Here is a 25,465-nt window from a genome sequence, read left to right on the forward strand (position 1 = left end):
GCTTAAAAAGGGAAAAAATGAGAAAGAAAAAAAAGCAAGCAAACAAGCAACAACTAAAAAAAAGGTGAAAATACTATTTTGTAATCCATATTTAAGTCCCCCAAACCCTCTCTCTGGATATAGATGGTTTTCTCCATCAAAAGTCTATTAGAATTGACTTGAATCACCTTATTGTTGAAAGAGCCAAGTTCACTGCAATTGATAATCATATAATATGATGATATATTTAGAGAATCCTAGAGAATCAACTAAAAAACTACTCAAAATAATTAACAACTTTAGCAAAGTTGCAGGATATGAAATAAATGTACATAAATTATCATTATTTCTGAATGTTACCAACAGTCCAGCAGCAAAGATAGAAAGAGAAATCCCATTTAAAATAACCTTAGATAATATAAAATACCTAGGATATAAAATATTTACTTGCCAAGACAAGGCAGGAACTATATGAATACAATTACAAAACACTTTTCACACAAATAAAATTACATCTAAATTATTGGAAGACTATCATGGGTAGCACATGAGTAAAACAAGCTAATATAATAAAAATGACAATTCTACCTAAATCAATCTATTTATTCAGGGCTATTTCAATCAATTACCTTTTTAGAGCTAGAAAATAAAACAAAATTAATTTGGAAGAATAAAAAGATCAAGAATTTCAAGGGAATTCATTAAAAAAAAAAAATGCAAAGGAAAGTGGCCTAGCTGTTCCAGACCTAAACCTGTATTATAAAGCAGTGGTCATCAAAACCATTTGGTACTGGCTAAGAAATATGGTAATGTATCAGTGGAATAGGAATCCATTCATTTACATGAACTGATGCTAAGTGAAGTGAGTAGAACCAAGAGAACACTGTACACAGCAACAACAAGATTTACATGATGTTCAACTGTGATGGACTTGGTTCTTTTCAACAATGAGGTGATTCAGGCTAATTCCAATAGTCTTGTAATGGAAAGAGCCATCTACATCCAGAAAAAGGACTATAAAGATTAATCTGGAATCCAACATAGTATTTTTACCCTTTTTGTTGTTATTGTTTCTTTCTTATTTTTTCCCCTTTTGATCTGATTTTTCTTGTGCAGCATGATAAGTGTAAAAATATGTTTAGAAGAATTGCAAATGTTTAACCTATACTATATTGCTATCTAGGGGAGGAGGAAGGTGGAAAGAAAGGGAGAAAAATTAGGAACTCAAGGTTTTACAAGGGTGAATATCGAAAACTCTCTTTGCATGTATTTTGAAAAATAAAAAGCTATTATTATTTTAAAAAAATAAATTAAATTCTCATTAGGAAAAAAAGAAATGATGAGTAGGCTGATTTCAGAAAAGCCTGGAAAGACTTACATGAATTGATATTGAGTGAAGTGAGCAGAACCAGGAGAACATTGTACCTAGTAACAGCAAGGTTATGTGATGATCAACTGTGATAGACTTAGCTCTTCTCAGTAATACAGTGATCCAAGACAATTCTAATAGATTTGGGATGAAAAATGCCATTCACATCCAGAGAAAGAATTATAGAGACTGAATGTGAATCAAAGTATACTATTTTCACTTTTTTGTTTGTTTGCCTTTTTTTTTCATGGCTTTTTCCTTTTGTTCTGATTTTTCTTTCACAACATGACTAAGATGGAAATATATGAAGCTCTGTAACAAAATAAAGATCATGTAAATCTATAAGCCATTAAAACTTAATGGGTTCAGGTCCATTAATATCTTTTAAATCCTTTTATACAAGTCACTAAAATATTTCTAAAGATGAGAAAGATGTAAACATTTTAATATTATTTGGCTCAGTGTTCAAAAAGAAAACATAAGGGAATCAACCTTCAACATAATGACCTAGCTTTTATTTTTCTCTCACAGCTTAAGAAAGTTAAAATTTGTCTTCAAAAATGAATTGTTACTATTAACACAATATATTCTTCTCATATTAAGAAAAACCAAATAATTCAAAGGTTCTGTAAATACAAACATGATTGTTACCATTTATTATTTTTTATTCTTTAAGATCCTTTTGCAGTTGTCAAAGCAATCCCCTGTCTCAATGTCAACTTACCTAAGTTGTTTTGCATAGCTGATTTCAATCTCTGTCCGTTCCTTGACAAATTTGATGTATTTCTCAAGAATATCAATTCCCCACTGTGTGTGTTTTTCTAAGTTGTCAAACTGATCCTGTCAAAAACCAATGAAACAGTTTAGAGTTTTGTTCTGTTTGGGCAGAATTTAAAATAATGATTCTCATAATAGTACTGCTGTATAAAAAGTATTACTTATATTTTCTGTGATTTTAGATAAGTACTTAAATCAATTATTTAAAATTAGCATTAATAAATATGATTTAATACATGGCTTGTCCATAGCATATTGCAATGGGGACAGTGCTTGTAACACATAATTTCCTTGGGCACTGGCATTCAGATCTTGCCATTAAAAAAAATTAATTCCCTTAATTTCAAAATCACCCTAATACTCAACACTTCAATTACTAACCTCAGTGAAGCCTCAAAATACATGTGTGAAATTGGTAATAGTACTCTTAGAATTAAAGTAAAATTCCTATTTAGTAAAACCTTTTGCAAAACATGTTATCTCCTCACTAATTGTTGCCAATATTATTTCTAATATGTTATTGCAAATAGTAAGAATAATGTCACTCAATGACAAAAATAGTTCTTTTGCTTACTCTTTAAACACAATGTTAGTAGTGGCTAAAAACTGGAAACTGAATGGATGTCCATCAGTTGGAGAATGGCTGAATAAATTGTGGTATATGAAAATTATGGAATATTACTGTTCTGTAAGAAATGACCAACAGGATGATTTCAGAAAGGCCTGGAGAGACTTACACGAACTGATGCTAAGTGAAATGAGCAGGACCAGGAGATCATTATATACTTCAACAACAATACTAGATGATGACCAGTCCTGATGGATCAGGCCATCCTCAGCAACGAGATCAACCAAATCATTTCTAATGGAGCAGTAATGAACTGAACTAGCTATACCCAGAAAAAAGAACTCTGGGAGATGACTAAAAACCATTACATTGAATTCCCAGTCCCTATATTTATGCACACCTGCATCTTTGATTTCCTTCACAAGCTAATTGTACAATAATTCAGAGTCTGATTCTTTTTGTACAGCAAAATAACGTTTTGGTCATGTATACTTATTGTGTATCTAATTTATATTTTAATATATTTAACATCTACTGGTCATCCTGCCATCTAGGGGAGGGGGTGGGGGGGTAAGAGGTGAAAAATTGGAACAAGAGGTTTGGCAATTGTTAATGCTGTAAAGTTACCCATGTATATATCCTGTAAATTAAAGGCTATTAAATAAAAAAAAAAAAAAATACTATATGATGACCAGTTCTGATGGACCAGGCCATCCTCAGCAACGAGATCAACCAAATCATTTCCAATGGAGCAGTAATGAACTGAACCAGCTATGCCCAGAAAAAGAACTCTGGGAGATGACTAAAAACCATTACATTGAATTCCCAATCCCTATATTTATGCACACCTGCATTTTTGATTTCCTTCACAAGCTAATTGTACAATATTTCAGAGTCTGATTCTTTTTGTACAGCAAAATAACGTTTTGGTCATGTATACGTATTGTGTATCTAATTTATATTTTAATATATTTAACATCTACTGGTCATCCTGCCATCTAGGGGAGAGGGTGGGGGGGTAAGAGGTGAAAAATTGGAACAAGAGGTTTGGCAATTGTTAATGCTGTAAAGTTACCCATGCATATATCCTGTAAATAAAAGGCTATTAAATTAAAAAAAAAAATTAAGTACTGTGAAAAAAAAATAAAATAAAATAAACACAATGTTAAATCTTAAGTTTTTTGTTCAAATTGTTCCTTGATCAAGTATTTTGTATCAACATGTTAATTGAGATTGGCCAGGCCTAAGGCTGTGAAATTCAAATATAAGTAAAGCCTTAATAATTTTCATTCTTATAAGAATAAAAGTCAAGCTAATGAAATTAATGTTAATAAGGCTGAAATATATAAGCTACTTGAGATGGGGAAAGCCCAATTAATTACATATCAATTGTTATTATTCTTATTTCTTTATGATAGCAAATATCATAGTTAATATATTTACATAGGATTCTGAATAATTCATCCTCCTCCCTTGTCCATTTTTAGTAAATAACAAAATCCCCCCTCTAGCATAAAGCTTTTCTCTTTCCCCTAGGCCTTAGCAATGTTGTTTTGATGGCTTGGAAATCTGATAAAAATTCATACTACATATTCAAAGTTTTCAAAGACAAAAGAATGGGAGAAATTGCATTGCCAAAGTTCCTGGGCACCCCTCAAATCCATTGTTGTACTAAGATCAATTTATCTGCATATTTCTTCCATTCATATCAGCATTCCTTGTCTCTTTAGACCGAATGTATACAATATAATGAACCATGTCTGCTGATTAGGGTACTCAGAACTATTGGTTTTTTTTTTTTTTTTTTTTGAAGATATCTATTTGCATTCAGTTTTACTTGAATATTGTTGCACTAAATCAACAATGAGTTTTCAATAAAGTTACCTGAGCCTCATGAGTTAAGAGATTTTCAAAAACAAGGCTTGAAGTAAAATTGATCTTATGTTATAAATTTTTACCCAGAAAAGGAAATTCTTCCAAAGTTATATTTTTAAAATTCTATGTTTAATACCAAAAGACTCATGATGGAAAATGATATCCATATCCAGAGAAAGCAGTAATGAGAGTCTGAATGCAACTCAAAGCAAATTATTTTCACTTTTTTTGTGTGTGTTTTTTTATTCTGTTGTTTCTTTTCCAACATGACTAATATAGAAATATGTTTTATATGATTGCACATATGTAGCTTGTATTAAACTGTTTACCATCTTCAGGACAGGAAAAGAAGAAAATTTGGAATTTGAAATTTAGTTTTAAAATGTTAAAAATTGTGCTTACATATAATTAGAAAAAATTCTACTTAAAAGAAAAAATAAAGTTTGAAGGGATCTTAACATTAAAAAAAAATTCTGTTTTAAAAAAGACTTACTTGTCATGCCTATTGATAAAAGGAAAATATAGAGGATTACAGGTGGCAAAATAAATAGTTTTGATTACTTAAAATTGAAAAGTTTTTGCACAAACAAAACCAATACAATCAAAATTAGAAGGAAAAACAGGAAACGGATTTGGGAGGAAATTATGGCAAGTGTCTCTGATAAAGCCCTCATTTCTCAAATATAGAGGGAAATGATGCAAATTTATAAAAATAAAAGCAATTCTCCAGGTAATAAATGGTCAAAGGATATAAACAGGTAGTTTTCAGAAGAAAAAAAATCAATACTACCAATTGCTATATTTTAAAAAAAATCTAAATCATTATTGATTAGAGAAATGCAATTTGAAATAACTTTGAGATTCCAACTGACACTTATCGGAAGGGGATAACTTGAAAGGCTAGCTAACTTGAAAGAAAAAAAAAATGATATAGAGGGGATGTGGAAAAATAGGTACCCTAATGCACTGTTGGTGAAAATGTGAATTGATTCAACCATCCTAGAGAACATAAGAATTATGCCCAAAGGGCTATAAAACTATGTATACCCTTTGACAAACAAACCACTACTAGGTCTGTATCCTAAATAAATTTTTAAAAAAGGGAAAAGACCCATAAGTACAAAAATACTTATAACAACTTTTTCTGTGTGTGGTGGCAAAGAATTGAAAATTGAGGGGATGCCCATCAATTGAAGAATGGTTGAACAAGTTGTAGTATGACAAGGGAGATATTTTTATAAACTGATGGCAAAATGCAGCAAGCAGAACCAAGAAACACATTGTACAATACTCTTCAATGATCAGCTAGGAATGATTTACCCACTCTGATCCATACAATAATGCAAGACAATTCTAAATGATTCATGATAAAAAATGCTATCCTCCTTTGATAGAGAACTGAAGAATGATTGCATATTGAAGCATATCGTTTTTCAATTTTTTTATTCTTCTTGCTCCCCCCCCAACCACATGGTTAATATGGAAATATATGTTGTATAATTTCATGATTATATTGCTTGTCTTCTCAATGAATGGGGGGGAGGTGAAAGAAGGGAGACAATTTGGAACTCAAACTAAAAAAATGAACATGAAAAAAATTTTAAACTGCTTTTTATATTACCTTCATTACAGAAAATTATCTGAAACTTTCATGAAGAATTATATACTAGTAAAATTGAAAATGTAAAAGAAATGAATTAACTACAAAAATATAAAATATCTAAATTAATAAAAACTACTTAACTCAAAACTTAATCTCAAAAAATGAAACTGAACAATCCTTAAGATAATTACCCTCCCCAAAAAAAGATTTCTGGTCCAGATATAATTATAAATGATTATTATTAGACATTATTTGCTCATATTTAGTAAACAAATAACTTTACTAAACTAATTATTTCCCAAAAATTGAAGAAAAAGTTATATCAAACATTTTTGATGGGACATAAATACTACCTAAACTTAAGAAAAAGAGACCCATGAATCTATATCTTCTTCTTCAGTCCATCTTCCACTCAGTTACCAAAGTGATATTATTAGAAAACAGATCTGACCATATCATTCCCCTTCTCCTCCATAAACAATAATAAACTGTGGGACTGTCCATTACCTTTAGGACTAAATGTAAAAACTTCTGCTAAGCGTTCAACATCCTTCATAACCCGCTCTAGAAGCAGTGGATAGAATGTATAGTGGATAGAATGCTACTCCCAGACTCCAGAAGTTGGGATTTTCTTGTCAGAAATACTGAAATGGTTTGTCATTCCTTCTCCATCTCATTTTATAGATAAGGAAACTGAGGCAAACTGGGTTAAGAGATTTGGACAGGGACACACAGTCTAAAACCAGATTTGAACTTAGGAAAATTAATCTTCCACTTTATCATCTAGCTGCCACAGGGAAAATAAATAATCAAAAAAACCTGAATTCAAATCCAGACTCAGACACTTAGCAACAATGGGGTTAATAAGAGCACTTACTTCCTAGGGTTGTAGTGAAGATTAGATGAAATAAGAATGAATGCTTAACAACAATGCCAAGAAGATAGTGAGCCCTTCATAAATCTGTCCTTTCTTTCTTTCCTCCCCCACATTTCTAATCTTCTTAAATATCAACTGTTCATGACTAGATTGAGCTAATATAATGAAAATGACAATTGTGCCTAAATTCATCTACTTATTCAGTACCATACAAAATACAAAGGATGGTGGCTTAGCAGTATCAAACCTAAAATTATACTATAAAGCAGCAGTCATGAAAACCATTTGGTACTGGCTAAGAAATAGAGTGATACATCAGTGGAATAGATTAGATACACAAGCCATTAGATTCAAGGCCTATAGAAGTCTAGTATTTGATAAACCCCCAAACTCCAGCTTCTGGGATAAGAACTCAGTATTTGGCAAAAATTGTTATGTCAGAAACTTGGCATAGACCTACCTCTCATACCGCACACCCAAAATAAGGTCAAAATGGATACAGGATTTAGGCATAAAAGATGAAAAACAGGGTTTTCATTTGTTTATGTTATCCATAAATAAATTAGAAAAACAAGGGATAATTTACTTAATAGATCAGAAGGAATTTATGACCAAAGAAGAACCAGAGATCAATATTGTTAAGGAATAGGTCAATTCCCTGAGAGCCTCCACAGCTGTGGATCAGAGCATCTGAAGGAGTTGCAGGGAAGCCTTTGCTGACACAGGTGTTGCGGACTGGGAATGAGATAAATTGGAGGCAGAGGGAAGAGGAGAGAAGTCAGACAACACAATGACCCCTCAATCAGAGAGGTCAGAGAACAGCAATTGCCTGTCAGTCTTCTTGTATCATCCTCTCACAAGAGGAGATCCATTCTGGGTTGGATCGCCAGCAGCCACTGTCAGGTGGCTCCCGTGTATTTCAGCAGCTCTCCCGTGTATTCCAACACATTATGAAAGGTAAAATGGACAACTTTGATTACATTAAATTAAAAAGGTTTTGCACAAACAAAACCAACAAAAACAAGATTAAAAGGGAAGTACAAAGCTGAGAAAAATCTTTATAGCCAGTATTTGTGATAAAGGTGTCATTGCTAAAATATATAAAGAACTGCATCAAATTTACAAGTCATTCTCCAGTTGATAAATGGTCAAAGGAAATGAACAGGCAATTTTCAAATGATGAAATTAAAGCCATCTAGAGTTATATGAAAAAATGCTCTAAATCACTGTTAAAGAAATGCAAATTAAAAACACCTCACACTTCTCAGATTGGCTAAGATAACAGGAAAAGATAGTGCTAAATGTTGGAGGGGATATGGGAAAACTGGGACTACTAAAACATTGTTGTGAAGTTGTGAACTGATTCAACTATGCCCAAAGGACTATCAAACTGTGCATACCCTTTGATCCAGCAGTGCCATTACTGAGTCTATATTCCAAAGAAATCATAAAGGAGGAAAAAGGACCCATATGTGCCAAAACATTTGTAGCAGTTCTTTTTTTGGTAGCAAAGAATTGGAAACTGAGTAGATGACCATCAATTGGGAAATAGCTGAATAATTATGGTATATGAAAGTAATAAAATATTAATTCTATAAAAAAGGAAAAACAAGCTGATTTTAGAAAGGCCAGGAAAGATTTACACAAACTGATGCTGAGCAAAGCAAGCAGAACCAGAAATACATTGTGCATAGTAACAGTAAGAATGTGTGATGATCAACTATGAAAGACTTGGTTCTTTTCAGTGGTTCAATGATTCAAACTAATCCCAATAGACTTTAGGCAGAAAATGTTATCTACATCCAGAAAAAGAACTAAGGAGACTTAATGTAAATCAACACATGCCATGTTTGTCTTCATCCATCTCTTTCATGTTTTTTCCCTTTTGCTCTGATTTTTCTCTCCTAACATGATTCATAAAGCAATGTATGTTAAAAAAATAAATAATAAAAAAACAAAAAAATTGTTTCTAGAAGCCTATTTCTTCCCTACTAAAAATTTCATTGAAGATGCCCCTCAATTCATGCATAAGCAAGAAAGTAGACATATAAACTAGCAATTCATCATCTAGTTGTCTTTATTTCATATTAATGAAAATTCTCTTCCTCTTTCACCCTCATGCCTTTGGTATCATCTCCTTTTGATATCTTGCACAACAATCTCTTGATGACCTTACGTTTTGTCTCTTCCAATACAAATTTCTTCTACATTATGTATTCCAAAAGTCTTCAAGCTAATAAAATTTAAAACTGCACAAAGAATTTTAGAATACCTTTTATATTCAATGAATTTAATTCCCCCCCCCCCCAAGTCTTTGTCCTCATTTATATCATTTCTATCACTTTATAAACAGTAACAGGGCTCTGATATTAGGGTCCAATATGGTGGTTCCAGTGTTCTGATAGGAAAAGAATTTCTTCTGATAATCTTGATAATCCTTTTTTAGGTTTTTTTCTTTTTGTTATCCTTTGATTTTTTTTTTTTTTTTTTTTTTTTTTTTTTTGTCCTTAAATGATTCTGGAATTACTTAGTTAAATTGCATTCCTTTTGAAGCTTTCTTTATACCTTTTTTTTTTTTTATACATTTTTTGCTTTTCTATAATGTAAAGTAAGGGATAGAATGCTAGACTTGTAGTAAGTTAGATATTTATTAGTTATCTGACCCTCAAATATTTATTAGTTATCTGACCCTGGTTTAATAACTTAGCAGCTCTTAGGGTTAGTTTACTCATTTGTAAAATAGGCATGATAATAGTATTTTTCCATAGAGGAGTTTTATGTTAAATAAGATATATGTTGGGTGTCATGTAAATGTTAGCTATTATTATTATGAGTTGATACTGCTCCTGATTGTAAAAATCATAATAGGAGATCTTAGACAAATGAATTTACATTCTAAATCAGTGATACCTTGGCTGTTCTCTTTCTATGGTTTGCAAGTAAGATAAATGTTTTGATGACTAAGGTTTATTTCTGAGGGGTTGTAGTCTTATTGTTATGATAACAGCTTAAATAAATAGTTCAAAACTGAGTCGTTTCAATTTCATGCAATATATATCTCTCCCCCACACACACCCCATTACTAGTCTGTCTTCTTGCTTTTTCCCACTTCTGATCTTTGCTCATTAGGCTGGTATCCTGACTATACACAGACATCTGATTTAGCGATAACTTTGGAACCAGTAACAAGCCTTGGCTTGTCAATATATGATTCTATTTCATTTGTTGTGACATTATTTGAAGGTCATTAATCCAGGAATTTTCTCAAAGAAAGTATACCTAGTTTTTTTAAAAAAGCATCAGGGTTCTGTGTAGTCTATGAGTTCTTATTTTCTTTCATTTTTTTCCCTGAACCATTCTTTCCCATATATTGTTCATTATCTTTACCTTTTCTTAAGTTTGAAATGAAGTTATCAAGTGTCAGAGCATATAATGATTACATTATTGAATATGATTATATTACATTAATAATTACTTCTGCAAAAACAGTGTGAAAGCAAAAAAAAAAGTGGGAAAGAATAATAAAACATAATGTGTATACACTTGATTTTGGCTATTGATTCTCTAAAGCTGAGTTCCTTTTCCATTGGCTAATGAGTGAGTACACTTCTGGAAGATCAACATCATATCAATCAATTTTGACATTTTTGCTATAAAATTAACTGGAAAAAGGAAAAAAAAATTATAACTAAATATAAACATGGGTCATGGGTAGGCTTGAATATCACTCCCCACCCCCCAAAAAAGGAGTTTACTTGTACGTTCAAAGACAACAAGAAATATTGCAAGGAATTTCTAGTCATCATCCATTGCAGTACCAATGATAAATATTTACAGAAAGACCACCAAGAAACTAGTAAGTCTTCTACAACCATTGCCTCTATTTTCTTTCCTCTCTTTTCTTAACTCTCTGCTTCTGACTTTATCCTTCAATTGACTGCTAAATCTAATGTCTTTTCCTCAATCCTTATTTCGTTTGCCCTCTTTGTAGCTTTGCACACTATCAATCACTTTTTTCTTCTTTTTAAAAATTATAATAAGTTTAATTTTAATATATATTATTTTATCAGTCATGTTGGGAGAGAAAAATCAGAGCAAAAGGGAAAAAAAACCTTGGGAGAGAAAAAAAAAAACAACTAGAAAAAAGAATTGAAGATACCATGTGTTGATTTACATTCAGTCTCCTTAAATCTTTTTCTGGATGCAGATGGCATTTTCTGTCCAAAGTCTATTGGGATTCCTTTTTTCTTCTTGATATTTTTTTCTCATCAGATTTTCCTGTCCCTACCCTCTTTCCTTGCCTGAGTGAGTCTTCTCATTCTGTCTTGCTGGATCTTCATCCAGATGATGTCCAATTATGACAAGTGAACCTTAGTAAGGCTCTGTCCTGGGTTCTCTTCTCCTTTTCTATTATTTTATTTAGTGATTTCATCATTGATTCCATTTCTAATCATGGATTCCATTAATATCTCCATGCTGATGATTCTCATATTTATTCATCCAAGCAGCTCTAAAATCTCTTACCTCTTTAAATCACCTATTGGAAATCTTGACCTGGATGTCCCATGGACATTTTGAATTCGATATGTCCAAAACTGAATTCATTATCTGTTCCTACAAACTACCCCCTCTTCTTAACTTTTACAATTACTGTGATCTTTGTAATATAGGTGTCATTCTTTATTCCTCACTCTTTTACCTCCCCACTATATTCCCAGCATCCAGTCAGTTCCCAAATCCTGTGGTTTCAACTTTTATAACATCTGTCTTTTTTTCTCCCTGACACCATTACCACCCTGACATAGGTGACTAGATAGTAATGGAGGAGGAAAATATTCAGGGATGAAAATAATGTTAAAAGATACTAATACATCAAGTCAAAAGACATCAGTAAAAACAAGTTTGTTTGTTTTTTTTTCCTCTAAATCTGCTATCTTTACCAATATGTTAAGAAAAGGGAAAGCATAATGAGTTTTACTGAGATCTCTCTCCTGTAATACCTCATTCAATTAGTAACAGATATTTAAAAAGGAAGGATGAATGGGGTATTTGGCTCAGGGTAATGAAATTCAGAGAGGCTCAGAAAATTTTTTATTTTATTAGGCATTCACAACTGAGATTGACACAGTTGCAAAGAATAAGTAGTTAAAAATAGAAAAGTATGGAACCATGCTCCTGGTTAATTCCTGTCTTAACCAATCTAGTTGTGGCTCTAATTCCAGAGAGCTCTTTCTTCTCTCACATTTTAATATGGCAGGGTCTCTTTTCCATACAACTTCCTCTGTATCAATAGTGAATTTATTTTAAATTTATTTGAGAGCACCTTTTATACTGCTTGCTCCAGGACATTATTTTGTCATACTATATAGGACAAAATAGCAGAATTGCTCTGCTTGGTTATATTTCTTCTTAGGAAGATGAACAGATGTTTTTTAAGTCATTGGTGGGTGCAAAAGGGGAATGTGTTAATAGACAGATAGACAGATAGATAGATAGACAGATAGACAGAACTGTGTTAATTCTGTCTTTTGCTAAATATACTGTCATTACCACTAATGTTGTAGTCCGATACTCTGGATAATATTCTTGCTTAAACACATTAAATAACTACTATCATAGAAAAACTTGAACACTGGAAAGTTAATGAGTGGCTAGCCTTTTCAATCTATGAATTCAGAATGGAAAAGGAGAATATATTCAACAACAGAGTAGAAGGGATCTCAGAGACTGTCTAAATCAGGGGGTCCTCAAACTATCGCCCCGCAAGCCAGATGCACTGCTGAGGACGATTATCCCCCTCACCCAGCGCTATGAAGTTTCTTTATTTAAAGAGCCACAAAACAAAGTTTTTGTTTTTTACTATAGTCCGGCCCTCCAACAGTCTGAGGGACAGTGAACTGGCCCTCTATTTTAAAAGTTTGAGGGCCCTTGGTAAATCAATCCTGTCATTTTGTACGTAAAGAAATCAAACCCAGTGGGAGTAAGTGATTTGCCCAGGATAACACAATTACTAATGATAGACCTAAAATGGGAAGTCCTATGATTCCAAATATAGTACCATATTTCTTGCATTATGATGATTTGAGAAGTCTCAAGCATTATAAAATGTTTCCCCTATACTTTGACTTCACCAGCACTAAAAAAAAGTGTAAATTAACTCTGTATGTACACATAACAAGGTTTTACAATAAATTTTTAAATGCTGAATATTAGAGAACTTGAGTAGAATCTAACCTTTTGCAATTGTTGGATGCCTGAAGTCACTGGGTATTTAAAAAGAAACAAAAATTCATCAATGTTTTTTGTCTTTTCATCACTTATATCAACCCACTCTCCATAATAAACCCTAACATAAGATCCACCCAAAATTTTCAAAGATTTCAGCATAACAGAGAGCCCTTAATTAATATATATGTAAATTATGAATTCTCATCTCATATACTATATTAATAAGCAGGAGTTCCTATTTTATAAAAGCCTTTGGCTCATTTTTTTTTTTGTCTGTTGTATGTATTTTCTTTTTTTTAAATTTTCTTTTTTAATTATAGCTTTTATATACAAAACATATGCATGGGTAATTTTTCAACATTGACCCTTGCAAAACCTTCTGTTCCAACTTTTCCCCTCCTTCCCCCCATACTCTCCCCTAGATGGCAGGTAGTCCCATACATGTTAAATATGTTAAAGTATATGTTAAATACAATATATGTATATATATTTATACAGTTATCTTGTTGCACAAGAAAAATTGGATTTAGAAATAAAGTAAAAATAACCTGAGAAGGAAAAAACAAAAATGCAAGCAAACAGTAACAGAAAGAGTGGAAATGTTATGTTGTGGTCCATACTCATTTCCCAGTGTTCTTTCTCTGGGTGTAGCTGTTCTGTTCTTTACAGATCAATTGGAACTGATTTGGAACTTCTCATTGTTGAAGAGACCCATATCCATCAGAAATGATCATCATGTAGTATTGTTGTTGAAGTGTATAATGATCTCCTGGTTCTGATCATTTCATTTAGCATCAATTCATGTATGTCTCTCCAAACCTCTCTATTCATTCTGCTGGTCATTTCTCATAGAACAATAATATTCCATAACATTCATATACCACAATTTATTCAGCCATTCTCCAATTGGTGGGCATCCCTTCGATTTCCAGTTTCTAGCCTCACAAAAAGGGCTGTCACAAACATTTTTGCACATATGGGTCTTTGGCTCATTTTTTTTTTTAACTTTTTATTGACAGAGTCCATGCCTGGGTAGTTTTTTTTTTTTTTTTTTTTACAACATTATCCCTTGCACTCCCCTCCCTCCCTTTACCCCTTCCCCCAGATGGCAAGCAGTCCTATACAAGTTAAATATGTTACAGTGTATCCTAGATACAATATATGCGTGCAGAATCGAACAGTTCACTTGTTGCATAGGAAGAATTGGATTTAGAAGGTAAAAATAGCCTGGAAGAAAGACAAAAATGCAAGCAGTTTACATTCATTTCCCAGTGTTCTTTCTTTGGATGTAGCTGCTTCTGTTTTGGCTCATTTTTTTTTAAAGAGATCATTAATGTTTGCTTTGAAGGAATTCAGAATGTACTTATTAAATATCAACACAAGTAAAATTCTAAAGACAAAATGCAAAAGGTAATGAATGATAGGTGAAGCTAGATCAGATCAAATTGGCAAAGATAAGTTATATGACCCAGTCTCATGAAAATCACAAATATATTACCTTCACTTTGAGAATGTAAACATATTGAATCTCAGAAAAGCCTAATACTCACTTGTGAGCTTTCAATATGAGTTCTGTAAACGGACCCTTCTATAGGTTGAACATGTAAAACTAGCTTAAGTAAGCAGAAACCCATGATACAACTTGGCAAATAAATAGTAAAAAGTGTTAACAGTACATGTGTTGAATAGACAAGTTATTATAAAAATTTTTTTAAGAAAAGCAAGCATATAAGGAAGCAATAATGCTAATAGACTAGAATTGCTTTAAATATTCATCTTGCCTAAAATATACAATTTACATTTTCTTGCTGTTTATAAAGTTTGTTTCTGTCATAATAACAGGTATATAAAGGAATTATGTTGCCAACATATATAATTTTTTCAATAAATTGTATTTCAACCACATTATAAGCTATTAATATAAAAATATAATTTGATATTCACAAGCATAAATAAGACAGAAAAACATACCTGAGTTGGAGTTTCTAGGAGACAAGACACACAGAAAAGGAAAGACATACAGAAAACTGAAATTTGCATAGTGGTGCTGTCTTTGAATGATGATGAGAAATAAGAAAGGGCAGTAAGGAGACTGGGTTTGGATATGCAACAAACAAGAAGGGTGGAGAAAGTGGCAAATTAAAAGTCTCAGGAAAGCATGGGAGGCTTAGCAAAATGGAATGCAATTTTATCTGTTGATAAAATGAAAAACGAGACAGTAGCACTAACTATACTATGAGAAAAAGTTCTGCCATTTGCCAGTTTTGAACAAAGAGCATTTGGTGAAAACATGGTGGCATAACCCACAACTATATGAAAGGTTCACAATGACAATCAATGTACTATGTATGTCTAGAGCTCTTTGAGTTCCTTCTATGATTTCTTTAAATTACTATAATTATCTTAAACATACTGATTGCAACAAATGTTAAGATTTTCGAGGAAAAAATGTATCATAGGCAGAAAATATTCCAATAATGTCATTGTCAAAAACATAATTGTTATTCTGAAAAATTCTGGTCAATATTTCATATTTAAAGGTAGACAATCACTTTAGAAACTGTCCCAGTTGTAACGAATTGTGGAAAAACTAGTCAGAGAAAGCAAAAACATTTTCTAAGTCTTGTACAAATACAAGAATTGTTTTTCTAAGAGTCCTAATCAAAGTATTCTGCAGAAGCTTTCTAAAGAAGTAAGATGTAATTCTTGGATACAAATTAGGTTAACATCTGTGAAACAGCTTCAACATGGAAATGGAAGTTATTTATTTCCTGGGTTCACAATGAATGCTGCCTGAATGTGACTGTACATTTTCCCCCAGTCTGCTTAATGAGAAGAATCAAAGATTCAGTCTGTTTTCCTCCTCCAAATATCCTGAATTCCCTTTTTTTTTTAATTAAAGAATTATGCCTCATGCATCCCACACAAGTTTCAGATGGTATTTCCCTCCCCCACAAATCATGTTCTAGCTTAACAATGAGAAAAAGAACTGGACACAGAAAAACAGAGAGCAAGACAGAGTAAGAAAAAAAAAAAATGTTATGGAGACCAAGCACCAATATTATGAAGAGAACAAGCATCTTTAATTCAAAAAGGCAAAAGAAAGCAGGGGAAAAGGTCAATAATCATGATTCAATTTAACCATCCTTTAGTAAATGACTACTATGTTTGAGGTACTGTGGTTGGCTTTGGAGAAATAAAGCCAAAACCAAAGTCATTCCCACATTCAAGTAGCTTAGATTTTGCAAAGGGTGGAGCACAAAATATACACAGATGAGTAAATACAAAATTAAATACAAAGTATTCTAAAGAGGGAAAATACTAACACAATAGAGATAATTGCAAGAGGGTGGAAGCGGATAAAAAAGGCCTTGTATAAGACCTGACATCTGAGTTGTTCTTTGAAAGAAATTAGGAAGTGGCAATGACAAGAAAGGGTATTTGAAACACATAAGCAAAAGGAAACAGCTAACAGGTCACTTTGGTTACAATAAAGGCTGTGTTAGAAAAATAGTATGAAATAAAACTGGAAAAATACATGGAGGCACATTATGAAAGCTTTAAATGCCAACTAGAACCTTTGTAACTTAAGGTAAAACCTAGGCACAAATATGCAGGATAGAACGAAGAGGAGGGGAACCAGAAGCAAAAAGTAGGAAGAACAATTAGGAGGCTACATCAATAGTTCAAATAAGAAACAATTAGGGCCTGAAATAGTCAAAAAGTTAAGTGAAGATAGGGGTAGAGATGCAAGAGATGAATGCAAGTAATGGGAAAGGTGGAGTTGGACCAAGTCGTAAAGGCCCTAAATGCCAGAAAGCAAAGTCTGTATTTGATCCCACAGTTTACAGTGTACCACTATGGTTTACTGAAAAGCAATGACATGGTCAGACCTTTGCTTTATGAGTATTATTTTGAAAGTTGTGTAAATGGGAAGGGGGGGATACTTAAAGTTAGGAAAGTCTAGAGAGAAAGGGGAGAGGTAGGGAGAGAGATGGGCAGACAAATAGAGAGTTAATACAATAGTGTGCATAAAGTGATGTGTGTGAAATATTGCTAAGGCTATGTCAGTTGAAAGGGAGGGGAAGATAGAATTGGTATTTGAATGGATGTGTAGTGAATACAAGTGAGTCAATGAAAGTTGTGAATATATATGTCAAAAAGGTTCGTAATCATTGATGTGGAACTGAAGATCAGGAAAAAAAAGGGGGGCTGGGTATATAGAACTGAAAGTCACTGGCAAAGATAAGTTCATTAAATTTAAGGAAGTTGATGAGAGAGGTCAAGAAAGAGAAGAGAAAAATGAGAAGATGGCTTTAGAGTATATCCATAAACTAGGGGACAAAATATGAATGCTGATCCAGCAAAGGAAACTAAGACAGAGCATCCAAGACAGAGAGGAAGACAAAGATGGACCAGTGTCGAGGAAATCCTGAGAACAAAAATAATGAGGAATGAGAAGGGATCATCAGATTTAAAAATTAAGAGATCACTGGTAACTATGGAAAGAATAGTTTTAATTCATTTGGAAGTTAGATAATAAGAAACTGAAAAGTAACTGAGAGATGAAGCAGTGGCAACAAGAATTATGATTTTTTTCTAGGAGTTTGGCTAGAAAAATGAAGAGACATAGAAGAGAAGTAGCCTAACTGATAGCAAGCGAGTTGGTTTTTGTTTGTTTGTTTGTTTTTTTAATATGGGGGAAATCAGAGTATAAAAAATGGGAGACAAACAGATACCTATATATGGGAAAGTTCCCTAATAAATGTAGTTTCATACCTTTTCTGCAAAGCATATGGGTCATAACATGACTAATATGGAAATAGGTTTACATTATTTCAAATGTACAACCTATAGCAAATTGCTTGCTGTCTCAAGGAGAAAGGATGGAAGGAGGGGGGAGAGAAAATTTAAAAACTGTTTTTACATGTAATTGGAAGAAATAAACTATTAAAAAAAACTGAGTATAATCTGTCAGGAGAAAATATGGATATTTGATGAAATAGAGAACTTTCAAGCATTCCTGATAAAAAGACCAGAGCCAAATAGAAAATTGACACTCAAACACAAGACTCAAGAGAAAAATAAAAAGGTAAACATAAAAAGCATAACCATAAGGGATTCAATAAAGTTTAACTGTCTATAAACCTATATGGGAAGAACATACATCTAACTCCTTATTAATTTATACTTATTGGGGCAGTTAAAAGAAGTTCCATAGACAAGAGACTATGGAAGTAAATTGATTATATTGGAATTATTACTGTCTTTCCTGTCACACTCCCAAATAAAGGGTTAAGAAAAAGGGATGATGTACTGGGAGAAGGAGGGAAGGGAGAGGCAGAATGGAGAAAATTCTCACATAAAAGCAGTACAGAAAGAAGAGCTTACCATGAAGGGGTCAATAAATGGGGGAGGAGAAAGAAGAGAAGGGGAGAAAGAAAATGAAGAAAATGGGATGAAGGCAAAACAGTTAATGTGGATGTCATGAATGAACTCATCCATAAAATGGAAGCAAATAGCAGAGTGAATTGGACACCAACAATATATTGTTGACAAGAGACTTCAAACAGGAAGACACACAGAATCAAAATAAAGGGCTGAAATCTAATATGCTTCAACTGAAGTAAAAATGGCAGAGTAGTAATCATGATCTCAGACAAAGCAAAGCAAAAACAAAAACTGACCTAATTAAAAGAAATAATCAGGAAAATTGCATTTTGTTAAAAAGGTACCATAGACAATGAAATAATATTAATTTTATAATATTCTCTGGTAAGACAATTTCTCAAATGTAAATACTAAGTACAGAACTGAGTTAAATTTATAAAAATAAGAGCGATTTCCTAATTGATAAAAGGTCAAAGGATATGAACAGTTTTCAGAAGAAGTAATCAAAACTATTTGTGGTCATATAAAAATACTCTAAAATACTACTGATTAGAAAAGTGCAAATTAAAACAGCTCTGAGGTACCACTTCACATCTATCAGAAATGACAAATGCTGAAGGGATGGAGTTAAAATAGAGAAAACTGTTGATGGAATAATGTACTGGTCCAACCATTCTGGAAAATAATTTGGAACTAGGCCCAAAGGACTATAAAACTGTGCATACCTTTTGATCCAATAATACCACTACTAATGCTATATTCCAAAGAGATCAAAGAATAAAAATTAAAAGGACTTATATGTATAAAAATATTTATAGCAACTCTTTTTGTGGTAAGAAAGAATTAGTAATGAAGGGAATATTCATTAATTGGAAAGTAGCTGAATGAATTGGTAGCATATGATTGTGGTGGAGTATTATTGTACTGTAAGAAAAGACAGGAGCTAATTTCAGAAAAACACAATAGTTCATCATCTTATGTAATTTCCATTCTGATAATTTTTTATGAATGGATACAAAGTGAAGTGAGAAGAACCAGGAGATTATTGTGTACAATAAGTGATGTTGTAATGATGATAAACTGTGGAACACTTGATTCCTCTGATTAATATAATGTTCCAAGACAATTCCAAAGGACTCATGAAGGAAAAATGCTATCTACCTCCAAAGAGACAACTGATGAACTCTTAAGTGCAAAGTAAAGTATAATTTTCTTTATTTCTGTCTTTTAATATGGAAATGTTTTATATGACTTCACATGTATAACTTAACTGAGATCATATTGCCTACCTTCTCAGAGGGTAGGGAACTCAATATTCAAAAAGAAAAGAATGTTAAAAATAAATAATAAACTTTTAAAAAGTAAAGAGTTTTCCTCCATAACAGACCTCCCAACCCTATCCAGATCCTTAAATCAATAAAAGGTATGACATACTTTAAAAAAACAAACAAATATCATTTTGCTACACTTAGAAATTATAATTTAGATACAAACCACTTTCATTCTTAGGAATAGTTTTTTATATTGATTGATATTTTCAGCTGTTATTTAGGGCAAATTTAATTTTTTAATTTAATTATTTAAATATACTTAAAACATATTTCTTTTAAGCATAAATCATTAAATTCTCCTTTCCCTTAGCTCAAATATTATTTCTTAGTCAGAGGATTTGGGTGTCTCCATTGCAAATGAAAAGAACAACTATGCACTCAAAAAATTAAAAAACGAATGGAGTATTGTTATTTTTTCTTTGAGATAACTCAGTCATGGGGCAGCTAGGTGGCACAATGGATAGAGCACCAGCCCTGAAGTCAAGAGGACCGGAGTTCAAATCTGCTCTCAGATACTTAACACTTCCTAACTGTGTGACCCTGGGCAAGTCACTTATATATTAAATAATTAGATTCAAATAAGTTTATAAACCAACTAGGAGAGTTTAGTTACTAGACTTGAATGTTTTTCATTCAAGTCAATACGAGGTAGGATATATGTACCGTTCTTATTCCTTCTACTAAGGAAGTGGCACTACAGTAGTAGAGAGAGCACCTGCTGGCTGACCATTGAAGTCAGAAAGATGTAAGTTCAAATTTGTTTTCAGATACTTAGTAGCCATGAGTCTGAGCACTTATTCTCTGTCTCTCTCAATTTTCCTACCTTCCGAGGTGGCTATGCAGGCAAAATAAGATAATATCTATAAGGTATTATGCAAACATTAAAATACTATGCAATTCTAGGTATCATTGTTGTTATTTCTAAATAATAAACTCTTGATAGTCTCTCTTCCCTGGGTTTTTATGACACTACCTTATGCTGTGAGTTCTCAAGCTCTATTAGTTCTCAGTCTCCTTTGCTGAATAGCTATCCATTTTTCTCCCTAAACATGAGTATATCCTAGGGATCTGTGTCCTAGGCCCTTCTTACTCTTTATATTCCCTCTTCATGCCTCCATTAGCTCCTATAAAATCAACTACAATCTTTATTCAGATGATTCCCAAATCACATATCTAGTCCTCAAATCTAGCCTAACTCCCAGTATTGCATCTCCAACTGCTTACTAGCCATCTCCACTTAGATGCCTCCCCCCCAACCATTCCAAACTGAACATTAAAACAGAATTCACTCTTTCCCCCCTAAACCCATCCCTTCTCTTAATTTACCTAATTCTGTCAAGGAAACCACTATCCTTTCAGTCATCCACATTCATTATCTAGGTGTGGCTTTGTCTTTACTCATCCTCTATATGCAATTGCCAAGTATTTTTTAACCAATATCCACAAAATCTCATACACCTATCCCCATCTGTCTATTCACATCACTGTAACCTAGTTTAGGGTCTCATCAGTTTTAACCTGAACTACTATTGTATTCTGAGTTGTCTTCTAGCATCCAACCTCTCTTTTATAATCTATACTCCAAAGAGCTATCAAATTTAATTCCTAAAGCACAGGAATAACCTAATCTCCCTGTTCAAAAAGCCTTCAGAAACTTCCTATTGTCTGTAGGATAAAACTCCAAACCCTCTGTTTGGCATTTAAAGTCCTTCACTATCTGGTTCCAGTCTCTCATTCCAATTTGATTACACATCATTCCTCATTGCACATTCTACATTCCAGCCAAAAGGGCCTGCTTGATGTTCCCCATACATCTCACCATCTGTCTTGTCTGTCTATATGTGTGTCTGTCTGTCTCTCTTCTCTCCATCTCTCCCACTAACTGTTTCCCATATCTGGAATTCTCCTCTTTCCCTACTTCTGAATCATAGAATTCATAGCTCCCTTCAAAAATCAATTCCAGTTCCTTCAAGGGGCTAACTTGATTCCTTTCCACCCTCTCCAATAGTTGTAACATCCCATCCTCATTGCTCTGTTATTTATTTGTATAAGAATCTTGCAATTATTTATCTGTGTATTATTACAATCCCTAGTAGAATGTAAGCTCCTTGAGAGCAGGTACTGTCTTATTTTTGTCTTGTCATTCCCATAGAAATTAATGGGAAATAGTTGTTGATTAACAATTTTACCAAGTTTTTCATCTATGACATAGGATGGAGTACACATAGCTATCTCCTATTATTGCCAAAAATGTGGGATTTCTCTATATTTCTAGCATGTGTTTCACTTCAACCTCTAGTTACATGTAGTCTATTTAATTTGCTAGACTATTTTTATCTAGTTTGATTCAAAGTAACACATTTAAAGAATCTGAAGTTTTAAAATAAATAAATCTAGCAGCAATTTCAAAGCAAACACATGCCATTTGGCTGTAGCTTTCAAACAGTTGTAAAATATTTCCAGTTTTATTTCATTTTAACTTCGTGAGGTCCCATTTCATATACCAGCTGTTAAAAACAATGTTTAAAAAAACCCACCACAGAAAAACTGCCCTGCCAGCCCACCATTATTGCAAGTTTATTTTAGGTAAAAGCAGACACTAGCATACATTAACACAATCCTTAAATACTCAAAACAAACCATGAAATAAACATGATCATACATTCAATCATACAAAAAATTTAACTGTGAGGAAGGGTTAACAAATTTAAATTGTAACAATAATATGAAAGGGAAGGATCTCACACTTCTAACATTGAACAAGATGAGAAACTACTTCAAAGCTCTCCACAAATATAAGGCATTATGATTATTGAAAAGTTGTGCACTAATCTGTAACTATTTGCTAGCAGATAGGGTAAAAATTACCAATTTAATTCAGCAGACCAGGAAAAAAATGACATTTTAAAATTTAAGCAAATCACTTTATTCCTTTCTGTCCCTTCCTCCCCCAAAAAGATTCAGTAAATTGTTAACATGTATAAGACAGGGTTGAAGTATATGTATCACCTATTCTCAATTATTTATAGACATTATTTTTAATAATTTCATATATATATGTATATAAAATACACACACACACACACACACACACACATAATATTTTACCATTTACCTCACCAGAGTTCCTATTAGAACAGAAACCACAAAACTTATTTTGCAAATGAGCAAAATGAATTAGAGAGTTTTACTCACCTAACGTTATATAGTCAGGCAGGTTTTTAAACCCTGGTCTTGAGAATCCAAAGCCATTATCATTTCCCCTGACACAAATGCTCTTTTGTCTTGTTTTTTATGGATCATATCTGGACTCCTGTTTTTTTGTTTTGTTTTGTTTTGTTTTTATCAAATGGCAGGTAGCAAAAGGCTGTGAAACTACTGTTGCTTTTTATTATACTTGGTCACTACTTAGTATAGTGCCTATGCACAATGTCTTATATATAGCATAATAAATATTTAAATAGGAAAACAGGCTTAAAATGAGAAGTGAATTATCAGATTGTCTGTTCCATATATAAATATGTAACTTACATGAATATTTAAATATGTACACACATACATATATAAATAAATAAATAAATAATGGGAGGTGGAGCCAATATGGTAAAGACGGGAACTTGCCCAACCACTCCCCTAAACCACTTCAAATTCCTTTAAACAAATTTTTGAGTGTCAGAACATCCAAAAAGACAAAGTAGGACATTTTGCAGCCAAAGACAACTTAAAAGGTCAACAAAAAAGATTTGTGACACCAGGGTGAGAGTCTAGAATGCAATCCTAGTAAAGGCTAAATCAGCACAGCTCCAGCCCCAGCCTCAGTTCCATGGCAGCAAAGCAATAACCAGTCTAGAGACCTCTGAATCAGCACCATTACGGGTGGCTTCAAGATCTCTCAACCCAGAGATACTAAAGAAGACTTGGAAAGTCAGCAGAAAAGATCTCTGGTAACAAGGAGTCCAGCAATCCCAGTGCAGGCCACACCAGCACAGCTCTAACCTGGCCCCAGCCCCAAATCCCAGTGATACCAAAGCTTTAGAACACTAGATTTTATAGCTACAGTGGGGCAGACACACTCCTAATAATTCCAGGGCAGGAAAGAGTGCTTGTGGTCAAGTATTTGGAAGGACCTCTGAAAGCTTGGGAGAATGCACCCTCCATCCTGGAAACAGAACCCTATTTTAACAAAGAGTTAAAGCTAAGTAATAGGCTAAGAAAATGAGCAGACAACAGAAAAAATTTTTGACCATAGAAAGTGATTATACTAAAAAGGAAGATCAAAATACATACTCAGAAGAAAATAACAAAGTCAAAACTCCTACATCAAAAGTCTCTAAGAAAAGTAAAAATAAAATTGTGAACTAAAGTTAAAAATGGAGGGAAAGAATAGAAGTGCTACTAGTTGTTTTTTAATATTTTTTAAAATTTATTTTATTTGAAAAAAACAGAGTAAGAAAAACAGAAAAGAAATACAAAACAAAGCAAAACAAAAGAGAACAATTTGCTCAGCAGAACATCAGGGAGGATTCAAAATATATAACAAACTACCAGATTAAAAAAGTATACATATATATGAGTAGAAGAAATTATATTCATTAATGTCCATTTTTTCTTTATTCCCTTGTAAATTGTTCTTTGGTTCTCTATTGTACACCTTTATTCTTTTTTCCTTACCCTTCCCCTCACCACCAAGCAAACTGCAGGTAAGATATATGTATGTGTATATATGTATATATATATATATACACACACACACATACCCTACATAAACAGTTTTCCTATCCCTGTTGACTCTTTAATTAAATTTTGCTTCATAACTTGATTTTCTACTATTTAACTTCCCCCTAACCAGTTAAATAGTAGAAAATCAAGTTATGAAGCAAAATCCCTCCCTTGTCTTCTTCCCTCACCTTTTGCTTCCCCATTCGCCCATCTCTCTAGCCTTATTTTTAAATAGATTTTGGAGAGTGCTATACTCCGCCACTCTTCCCCCCCAATGCCTCTATGTGTATTCTTCCTCTGCACCTCATTTGTATAATACAATTATGATTTTTACCTTAATGCTGCCAATCTTTCTTTTGAGCTACCTATTGTTGATGTGCATCTTAAACAAGTAATATACATTTCCCATGTAAAAAATAATAAACAATTTGTCCATGTTTGCTCATGCTAAGCTCCTTAAAACTGATCTTTTGTATAGACTTTTATATGTTAAATTTTCTGTTAAGTTTGGGTTTGATTGGTAGAAAGTCCTGAAAATCTGCAAATTCATTTAAGGTCCATTTTTTTCTCGTTCAAAATTATTGATAATTTTGCTGGATTTGGTATTTTTGGCCACAGGCCTAGTTCTTTTGTTTGTCTGTAGATATGATTCCAAGACTTGAGGTCTTTTTTTGTAGCTGCTGTTAAGTCTTGTTTAATTCCTAATTGTAGCTCAAGTGTATCTGAATTGTCTTTTTCTTGTTTCTTG

At 32.9% G+C, this 25,465-nt stretch overlaps 1 protein-coding gene across 16 annotated transcripts in view; it reads right to left on the minus strand.

The window, feature by feature from the left end:
- The window catches only part of FNBP1 (formin binding protein 1), a 172,921-nt gene that overhangs the window by 98,653 nt on the left and 48,803 nt on the right, over positions 1-25,465 (minus strand). For all 16 annotated transcript variants that reach the window (XM_031954819.1, XM_031954820.1, XM_031954832.1 and 13 more), the window contains exon 2: positions 2,073-2,188. In XM_031954819.1, the coding sequence (XP_031810679.1) occupies positions 2,073-2,188 (116 nt within the window). The remainder of the gene's footprint in view (positions 1-2,072; positions 2,189-25,465) is intronic.

The sequence above is a fragment of the Sarcophilus harrisii genome, chromosome 2, assembly GCF_902635505.1.
Source record: "Sarcophilus harrisii chromosome 2, mSarHar1.11, whole genome shotgun sequence".
Lineage (NCBI taxonomy): Eukaryota > Metazoa > Chordata > Mammalia > Dasyuromorphia > Dasyuridae > Sarcophilus > Sarcophilus harrisii.